The sequence below is a fragment of the Hyaena hyaena genome, unplaced genomic scaffold, assembly GCF_003009895.1.
Source record: "Hyaena hyaena isolate Hyena2069 unplaced genomic scaffold, ASM300989v1 scaffold_533, whole genome shotgun sequence".
Taxonomy (NCBI): Eukaryota; Metazoa; Chordata; class Mammalia; order Carnivora; family Hyaenidae; genus Hyaena; species Hyaena hyaena.
The window spans coordinates 971,044-981,695 of record NW_024081161.1 but is presented as its reverse complement, the minus strand read 5'-3'; the positions used below and the strand labels follow the sequence as shown (position 1 = coordinate 981,695).

Here is a 10,652-nt window from a genome sequence, read left to right as displayed (position 1 = left end):
CCACCCCAACACGGCTCCCGGAAAAAGAATGGAGAAAACCTACAACTGCTAGGGCGACTTCGACCTAGTCCCCTGGCCCGCTTCCACACTCTTCACCCACTCCTCTCTGCCCCCACCCCCTCTCCGACTTCCTCGAAAGCCCCTCCCTTGGACCCATTCAAAGCGCCACGTCTCCTAACGCCGCGGCACTAGCCATCCGGCGGGGGCTTCCTGCTGTTAACCCCTCCCAGACTCCCGTCCAAGGTCAGCGATCCCCAGGCTCGGGAGCCTCCACTAGGCCAGGACTGGTCACCACCAACCGCAAGAGCCGCGCCCTCGACCCAACGGCTCCCGCCCCGCCCTGCCCACGTGACACCCACGTCCCGCCCATGGTGCCCACGTGACCCGCGGCCATCCCCCGCGCGCGGCGTGGATCGCGGCCGGAGCCGCCATTGTTCCGCCGAGGGGCGACAGCGGGGCCTGGCCCTGGCGCCGAGACGCCGCTTAGCGGCCGTCACTGGAGACACTCCATCCCGCCGCCCCCCTCCTCCTGGCGGCGGCGGAGTGAGGCTGACTAGGGGGAAACTGGGAGCCCCCTCTCCTGGCGGCGGCGGCTGCCGATCCCCGGCTCCGGCGCGAGGGGCGGCCGCGATGCGCTCCGCCTGAGGCAGTCCGGCCCGGCCCTTCCTCGCCTCCCTTGACTCTTCGACGGCGTCTGTGCGCCCCGGCGTCACCCTGAGAGTCTCTCCGGCGGAGGGAAGATGGCTGCACAGAGCTGGCACGGCGAGCTGGCCCAGCAGGCCGAGGAGGGCTCGGCTCGGCTGCGGGAAATGCTTTCGGTTGGCCTAGGCTTTCTGCGCACCGAGCTGGGCCTCGACCTGGGGCTGGAGCCGAAGCGGTACCCGGGCTGGGTGATCCTGGTGGGCACCGGCGCGCTGGGACTGCTGCTGCTGCTGCTGCTCTGCTACGGCTGGGCCGCGGCTTGTGCCGGCGCCCGAAAAAAGCGGAGGAGCCCGCCCCGCAAGCGGGAGGAGGCGGCGGCCCTGCCGGCCGCGGCCCCGGACGACGTAGCCCTGCTGAAGAATCTCAGGAGCGAGGAGCAGAAGAAGAAGAACCGGAAGAAATTGCCCGAGAAGCCCAAAGTGAGTAGGGGTGGCGGGAGCGACGGCAGAATAGGGGCCAGGGCCCGGCGTGGAAACCCTCGAGCGAGCGGGAGGCCGGGCCCCAGCCCCCCCCCCAGCCCCCCCCCCACCCCCGGCGGGTATGGACAGGGCAAAGAGTGAGGTTCGTCAGGAGCTGGGACAGGGCTCTCCCCGGGTGGAGGAGGTGATCGGTGGACACGCTACTTGGGGAATCGTGGAAACTCAGGAAGTATAGGACGGGTGGGGAAGACTAGTTTCGAGGAAGGAAGTTAGACGGCGGCGTGGGGGACGTTTAAATAAAAGCGCCGGCAGGTCAAGCCATTTTCGGGAACCTTGACCGCCGGAATTACACACCAGCCCTCCTTGAGGCCTGCCGGGTAGGCTGCATGTGTGGAGAGGGATGGGACCTCCCGAAGGTGGTGTTGGGAAGTTGTGCAGAGACTGCGCCTGGACGGCAGATGTCTACCTCAAGTCACATCGAGACCGTAGCCGGTGGAGGAAATACGATGACCTAAAAGATCTGGGGCTTACGGAGGATTAAAGGTACCCAGGTCTAGACGCGCTTCCATTTTAGTGAAACTGTTTAAGGGAAATGGTTGCCCACTCTTAGTCTTGTGAATGTGGCCAGTGGAGGCCTGAACAGGAAGGAGTAAGGCAGAGGGAGTCGTTGCCTAATGCACTTCGGGGTACGTGGCCCCATGAGGGAGAGCTAAGTCGGCTTGAGCGGTGTGCGAGGTTTTGAAATAGTAAAAGGCAATGACAGAGCAGAATGGTGCGGTCTGAGAGCTTTAGGCACCGATTTACCAGACCACGTGTGGAAATGCGGAGAGCATCCCATCCATTTTATCATGCTTTCCTCTTTCGTTTGTACATTCTCTCTTGCCCGTGGATCTCCCATCATATCTTTCAGAAGTTTGTTTTTTAAAATACTTTACAAATGGAGGGTGTGCAGGATTAGAAATAGCTCCTAATCTATTCTTATATACACTAAATTAAGCTCTTTACCTTTCAGTACTACAAAGTAGATGTAACCAAGCCTGTAGTATGTAAAATGCACTGTGCTGTGTGTCGGGCAGTGGGAGGTATACACATAGGAGTGAGAATCAATCACGGAGGCTAGTGTAGGAGACCAGATTCATCAATTATGCTAATAGAGCGTAGACAGGTGCCATAAGGGTTCAAGTAGTGTTAGTGAGGTTTGGAGAGTGGGAGACTAATTCCATTGAAGGGATTTAGAAAGTTATTGGGGGAAGTGAGATTTGAGTTCAAACTACAGCAATGAGAGTATTGTTGGAATAAGCCCGTATTAGAGAAGTGACAGGTCACAGTTAGTACACTATTTGGCCTGGATAAGTGTTCACTATTTGTCTGCTGATTAAGATAATAAAACTTAGGAACGGATATGACTTTGTCGGTATGAGTTCTACCTTAAGTTAGAAGAGGAAATAGGACTGATTTCGAATATATAGAATTACATTTTTTGAGCACATCAGAGGTTGCTAGAAAGTAATGTTATGGTGGATGTAGAGAACCTGGCTCCAAAATAAGCGAAGAAGGTGATTTTGGAAAAAACCACGCACATTAATAAGCATAAACCCTGTGTGGATGAAGCAGATTGTGAACATTTCAAAGCCCTGCTTGGGATGTCCAGGATTTCAGATAGACTTGAGAGGCGCTCCAGGAGCCCGTCCGAAGTGCATCATAACACTCAGATGACCTGTCTGAAGGAGGACAGCTTCCTGTGAAAAATGCTCATCAGACTTAAGACTCCTTTTCCATCTTACTTAAAGAATGGGGCAGGGGCGCCTGGGTGACTCAGTCGGTTAAGTGTCCGACTTCGGCTCAGGTCATGATCTCGCAGTTTGTGGGTTTGAGCCCCGCGTCGGCCTCTGTGCTGACAGCTAGCTCAGACCCTGAAGTCTGTCTCAGATTCTGTGTCTCCCTCTCTCTCCGACCCTTCCCAGCTCATGCTGTCTCTGTCTCTCAAAAATAAATAAAAACATTAAAAAAAAAAAAAAAGAATGGAGCAGTGAGTGAATAAATAAATCTAGTAATAAGCTTTGGGGAGTGAAGAATGGGATGACTAATCAAATTGTTCAGTGTTAATTGGGTGAGAAAGTGTCTTTGCCCACCTCGGTATAGAGGTGTTGGAGAAGTTTATCAACAGTAACAAAATCGTGGCTTTCTAACTTTTTTGACTGCAACTTACAATAAGAAACACATTTTTCATTACAGTACCCCCCCAACCTCCACCCCCTCACCATGAACACACACATATCAAACTGTATGATGTTTTTCTTTAATGATAGTTGTAACCCATCAGATTGGTTTCACATTTCATTGTGAGGCGTGACCCACAGGAAAACACTGCTTTATGAGACTGAGAAATAGAAACACCCGTTTATGTAGTACTCCTGTGCTTTGTACCGTGCTGAGTATTTACTTGGAGAAAAGCAGCATACAGCTTGCAAATTGAAGGCAGTAAAAAGGAATACAATATTCATATGTCTCATTGTGAAGGGGATACAAAAGTAAAAGCTCAGTTGCTCCCCAGGGAGATTTTATTCCAGTTGTGGAAAAGGATATGCTAAAAAAAATTTAACAGTGCAAACCCGGTGTGGGCCCAGGAGGAGGGGAAAGACCTTATCACAGAATCTGGCTTTGCAAGTGGCTAGGAGCAAGATAGTGGAAAAGGCTGAAGCAACGGGAACAGCCCAGGAGAGGAAGACTTAACTCTGCCGGCCTGGCAGGGACAGGGAACTAAACTTGAGTAAGGCCTTTATCTTGTTTATAAAGTGAAGGTCTTAGTTGAGTTTAAAATATTGGAGGATTCCTCAAAATGTTATCTCTGACTACTTGGCAGTGGCGTTCCTTTCAGTGCTTATTAAAATGGATAGATTCCTGAGCACCAGCACAGATGTTACAAATTCAGAATTCAAAATCTCTGGAACTGAGGCCAGGAAGTCTGCATTTTTAACAAGCTCCCGTGGTAAATCCTTGCTATTAGTTTAAAAATCACTCACTGGCATAGAGCCATAAGATCCATAGTAAAGGACAGATTTCTAAGTGGTGTCATTTTTAATCTTACAATCCATCTCTTCAGTACTATATCATTCTGATAGACATATTAGGATATACTTACTCTGATCCAACTAAACTACTACAGTTTTGTGAAGGAATATTACATACTACATATTTTCTTTTTTTATATATAAAAAATACCTTTTTTTAACATTTATTTTTGAAAGACAGAGTGAGACAGATCATGAGTGGGGAGGGGCAGAGAGAGGAGACACAGAATCCAAAGCAGACTCTAGGCTCTGAGCAAGCGTGCAGCACAGAGCCTGATGCGGGGTTCAAACCCACAAACCGTGAGATCATGACCTGAGCCGAAGTCAGATACTTAACCAACTGAGCCACCCAGGAGCCCCTAAATATTTTATTTTCATCTTTTTATCCCATTATTTTTAGTTCTCTCTTAAGTCATTCCAAATTTTGCCACTCAGGATGTTTAAAATTTGTTTCTAGTAGTTTATTTCTATTTGTAGAGTAGGTGGTATTTAGCTTTTTTAAATCTACGCACTTTTTGAAATTTTTATATCATTTGGGTTTTTATCCCCAAATAATATCTTGGCATAGGTCTTTCAGGGTATGAATTGCAGTTTGTTTTCCTACTAAAAATGAAGGAGGGGTGGCACTTTTCACTGGGCTCATTTCTTGGCATTTTTGGAAATCATTATCATGTATTTTTCCATGACACCTAGTACAATGTAAGTATTAAATAGGAGTTCAGTAAATATTTTTTACCTTGACTTAGTCTGAGCCTTAATTTAGATGGATGTGAGTTCTCAGATAACTAACTGGTCTTTAACAGTTGCTGCCTTGAATTTTAACTAGAAGCCTATAACTAGAGTCAACTTCAATGAAAATTCATTTTAGTGAAAACGTTATTTTTATATTAGTGTAGTTCTCATAAAGATTTGCCATAATGCAATTGTCGATATCTAGAAGCTCACTGAATAAGTAGTGTGTTGTCTTGTTTGCTCTTGTATAACCTTGCATAGTGCTTAGTACTCAATAAAAAACTACTGAATGCGTAAAGTAGTAAGATGCCTTAGCAAAGTATTTATACAGCTCATTCCCATTCTTCATGCCTGGTAAACAGCCATATGAACCACCTTTTTATTTTCATAGTGGAAGATGGCTGTATTTGCCTCTTCTGGCTAAAATTTTGTGAGGGCCAGCATTCTACAGCCATTTTAAAAGTCTGCAGTATCTTTTGTAGCCATTACTTCTGTTCCAGTTTCATTGCCACTGCCCTACTTTTGGACTTAATTACCTTTTGCTTAAACTATACTAATAGCATCCTAACTGGTTTTCCTGCTTCCAGCCTCTTTATTGCCAATCCTTCCTACCCATTCATGCCAGTTAAATCTTTTAAAGCCAGCTCTGACCGTGACTTTCATGTTCATGTCTTGTCAGTAGTTTTCCCATCACATGTCAAATAAAATCCAGGCTATGACATGGCACTCAAACCTCTTTATAATGTAACCCCATCTTAGATTTATCTCTTAACTATTATTCCAGACACAGTACCGTTAGCTGGACTTCAGTGTCTCTTACTCATACAATTCTGTTCTGCTAAAAGGCCTTTGTTTCTTTCTCTCTACAATTTCTACCTATCCTTCAAGGCTCAGCTATGGTGCTGTCTCTACTCTAAAGCCTTCCCTAGCTCCCCAGCTAGGCTTAGTCTCTCTTTTTTATATATTTGTTTTGTATTTTTTATGATATCTGAAACCAGAAGACAGAGCATTGCCTGAGAACGTACCTGAAGGGCAATTTAGACTTTTTTCACCCAGCTCTGCGCATGTCTGTGAGTGATCAGGAGAGCACCTCAGGTATAGATTTTGGGATTAGAAATTAATTTTAGTGAGGGGCGCCTGGGTGCCTTAGTCGGTTAAGCGTCCGACTTTCGCTTAGGTCATGATCTCGCGGTTCGTGGGTTCGAGCCCCGCGTCGGGCTCTGTGCTGACTGCCAGCTCAGAGCCTGGAGCCTGTTTCAGTCTGTGACTCCCTCTCTCTCTGACCCTCCCCTGCTCACGCTGTCTCTCTCTCTCTCTTCTAGAAATAAATAAAACATTTAAAAAAAAAAAAAGAAATTAATTTTAGTGTGCAGGTGAACTTGCCAATATAGAATCCCTGAATAATGGGGATCAACTTCATATTACTCTGTATCTGTAACTGGACTATTCCTCTCATCTCCAGAACCTCATGTCTAGGTGTATACTTGATTTCTTCAATTGGGAATCTGACATTTGTCTCAAATTTTAACATCTCCAAAACAATTCATGATTCTCTTTTCTCTCCTGGTCTTCCACGTTTCTGTAAATGGTAAATGACTGCCACCCATTCAGTTATTCAGTCCAGAAATCCAAGAATCATTCTTGATTCTTCCCTTTTTCTCATCTCCTTATGTCTTCTGTACCTCATATCTAATCCATCAGCAAATAACACCAATTTTATCTCCAAGATGAATATTCAGTCTGACTACTCTCATTCTAACATCTGGCACCTTAGCTCACTTATAGAGTAGTCGGCTCTGCAGGTGGCCTCCGATCCTAAAGCCAACATTTGTCTAAAACCAACACTTCAGTAGCTTTTGCATTTAAAATCCAAACTTCTTTCCTGTGTGGCCCAGCACCTGCTTTTCTTTCTAAGCTGATTTTGAGTTCATTTCCTCTCTTTATTACCTCCAGCTATAGTGATCTCTTTTCAGTTCTTCAAACTCTTTGACAGCCCAGTTCCTTTACGTGAACTATTATTAGCACTTCTGGGATAATCTTTTCCCTACTGTTCAAATCAGCCTGTATATCTCACCTTAAAACTCACCTTCCTAGGGATGCCTGGGTGGCTCAATCAGTTAAGCATACAGCTTCAGCTCAGGTCATGATCTCACAGTTTGTGGGTTCGGGCCCTGCATCGGGCTCTGTGCTGACAGCTCAGAGCCTGGAGCCTGCTTCGGATTCTGTGTCTCCCTCTCTCTCTGACCCTCCCCTGCTCGCGCTCTCTCTCAAATAAACATTAAAAAAAAAAAAAACCTCACCTTCCTAGAAAATCATTTACTGATCACCCTAGTTGAAATAAGCATCCTCTTCTATCTTCTGCCTTACCTTTTTGTATGTGTTTATTAGAATTTTTTTTTAATCTTTTATTTATTTCTGAGAGAGAGACACACACACAGTGTGAGCAGGGGAGGGTCAGAGAGAGAGGGAGACACAGAATCTGAAGCAGACTCTAGACTGTGAACTAGCTGTCAGCACAGAGCCCAGTGCAGGGCTCGAACCCACGAACCGTGAGATCATGACCTGAGCCGAAGTCCGACGCTCGACGGATGGAGCCACCCAGGCGCCCCTGTATGTGTTTATTATAATTATCACAGTTTGTAAATTACTCATCCATTTACATTTCAGGGGTCTTTTCTTTCCACTAGGTTGTAAGTCTTTTTTTTTTTTTTTTAATGTTTATTTATTTTTGAGAGAGAGAGAGAGAGAGAGAGAGACAGAGAATCCAAGCAGGCTCAGGCTCTGAGCTGTCAGCACAGAGCCCGACATGGGGCTCGAACTCATGAACCGGGAGATCATGACTGGAACAGAAGTCAGACACTAACCAACTGAACCACCCAGGCGCCCCTAGGTTGTAAGTCTTGATATACAATGGCAAACAGCATGTAAAGGGCCTTTGATAATTATTTGTTGAGCTCAATTCTAAACAAAGTAAGTATAATGATACCTCACAGTTTAATTGGATAATTTATTTGGCTAAATAAATTTATCTTTTAAGATACTCCAATAGAATTATGTCTTTTATTCTAGACAGTAGTTTCGCTATATTAGTAAAGGTAAATTACATCACTTGCCACCTACAAACAGGATGTTCTTTTTACCTTTAAATCACTAGTCCCCATGGTTATAAGTATAAAAAGAATAATCATTTGATTAAAAAATCCTGAGATCTAGTTAAACATTTTTGATTTTACAGAAGAGGAATCTTGAGAATCTCACATAAAGATTATAAAAACTTATTTGAGTTTCAAAGGCTAAATGGTATGATAATTTGTAGTCTACAAACTGACACTTATGTACATGTACCTCTCTGGTTTTCATAGCATGTTCAAGGGTATTGCATTGCATTCAGAGAAGAAATCTAATTTTCCCAGTGAGTTACAGCTCTCTTGCTCGCTTGCTTTCTTTTATTTCTTTAATTTTTTTAAATGTTTATTTTTAAGAGATATAAAGAGCCAGAGCACAAGCAGGGGAGGGACAGAGAGAGAGGGAGACACAGAATCCAAAGCAGGCTCCAGGCTCTGACCTGTCAGCACAGACCCCAGTGTGGGACTCAAACTCACGAACTGTGAGATCATGACCTGAGCTGAAATCAGATGCTTAGCTGACTGAGCCACCCAGGCGCTCCAAGTGTCCAACTTTTGATTTTGGCTCAGGTCATGATCTCGCAGTTTGCAAGCTCAAGCCCCACACTGGGCTCTGCGCTGAGCGTGGAGCCTGCTTGGGATTCTCTCTCTCCCTCTCTCTCTGTTCTCCTCTGCTTGCTCGCTCTCACCTTCTCTCTCAAAAATAAATAAATAAACATTAAAAAAATAGAATCAGAAGTTTGTGTCGAAAATTATAACGACTTTTACCAAAGCTCCAGAACTTTGGCTCTAATTTGTTTGGTTATATGACAGGACTTTTTCATCTTTGTCATTTTATTCTGCCAGAGGCCTAACAGAGAAGACCTTTAATAGTGATGCTTATCTTAGATATTAAGTGCAGCACTAAACCCTCTGAACACTTGGGGTTTCTTTTGCACTTTGACATTATTGGTTAATGTACTACTTCTAAAGGTTATAAAAGCTTTGAGAGTATTTTTAAATTATTATTTTTTTAATGTTTATTTTTGAGAATGAACATGCAGGTGGCGGAGGGGTTACAGAGAATCTGAAGTGGGCTCTGTGCTGATAGCAGTGAGTGCCATGCAGGGTTCAACCTCGCGAACCACAAGATCAAGACCCAAGCCACGGTCAGATGTTCAACCGAGCCACCCAGGCACCCCTAGATTATTACTGAATCAAAATCAAGAGCTCTAAGTGAGGAATTGGTGTTATTTGACCAGTTTTAAAGTGTACTTTTTTCTCTTCAATGATGCTAGTAATTTTCAAACTGTTCCGTAGAATGCCAGTATTTCAGAATGCATCCAGCAGGATCCAAGGCATACGTGGCCGTGTATCTATTGTATCGTATATGGTCCTTATCTTAGTACCTGTCCGATGTAAAACGTTGGAAACCAGTGCTTTATGGGATTCTTCAAAAATCCTCATTAATAACTTGGCCATGTGACAGGTATTAGGTGTCATCTCTCTAGCCTATAAAAATAGCCATGACCAGGGGCACCTGGGTGGCTTAGTCGGTTAAGCGTCCGACTTTCGCTTAGGTCATGATCTCGCGGTTCGTGGGTTCGAGCCCTGCGTCGGGCTCTGTGCTGACTGCCAGCTCAGAGCCTGGAGCCTGTTTCAGTCTGTGACTCCCTCTCTCTCTGACCCTCCCCTGCTCACGCTGTCTCTCTCTCTCTCTCCTAGAAATAAATTAAAAAAAAAAAAATAGCCATGACCATTCTTGCTGCCATTAACAAGTAGATAGTTTGGAATCCCTGAAGAGTTGAGTTTTGGCTACTGCTTAAGACACAGTATCTTTACCACTAAAGGAAATCGCTCAGGATATACCATGATTTTGCAAATTTGAATTATAGGCCATATTTGTAAGATTGTATTCTTAGTTATTAAGAGTTTAAAATTGGGGTTGAGTTTAAAAATAAGTTAGTAAATTACTGTAACTAACACTGTAGTTCATTTATAATTGATATATTCACATTTGGCAGAAAAAAAGACACTTTCAAATAAATGACAAGAAATTGTTCTATCTTGAATTTGTATCAGAACTCTTCAAAGTAAAATAAACTGACCAAGGCAAGGTCTTGTTCACTAAGTGAGATGATGCATGTAAAGCATCTAGCAAGGTGCTTGGCGCATGGCAGATACTTGGAAATTATGAATGTCAGGCTGTCGTCTTTTTTTTTTTTTTTAATGTTTTTTTTTTTTTTTTTTATTTATTTCTAGGAGAGAGAGAGAGACAGCATGAGCAGGGGAGGGTCAGAGAGAGAGGGAGTCACAGACTGAAACAGGCTCCAGGCTCTGAGCTGGCAGTCAGCACAGAGCCCGACGCGGGGCCCGAACCCACGAACCGCGAGATCATGACCCAAGCGAAAGTCGGACGCTTAACCGACTAAGCCACCCAGGCGCCCCTCAGGCTGTCGTCTTACACTCTGTCAGCTGAAGATGAGGCACCTTGAATTTCCATAACATTTTGCCCTTTATCTTTTTTATGATGGGTATAATATGTATACTTATAGCTTTGAGCTAAGAAAATTGAAACTTGTGAAATAGTAACTTCTCCAGGGTTACACACACTTAGGAATTCA

At 44.7% G+C, this 10,652-nt stretch overlaps 1 protein-coding gene across 3 annotated transcripts in view; it reads left to right on the top strand.

The window, feature by feature from the left end:
* The first annotated feature begins 390 nt into the window (after positions 1–390).
* MTDH (metadherin) overlaps positions 391–10,652 on the top strand; it is a 61,115-nt gene continuing 50,853 nt past the window's right edge. For 2 of the 3 annotated variants that reach the window (XM_039255482.1, XM_039255481.1), the window contains exon 1: positions 392–1,121. In XM_039255482.1, coding sequence (XP_039111413.1) covers positions 741–1,121 — 381 coding nt within the window. In that variant the 5' untranslated portion in view covers positions 392–740. Of the gene's footprint in view, positions 1,122–10,652 lie in introns of all 3 variants that reach the window. The other variant, XM_039255480.1, reaches the window with a different exon arrangement.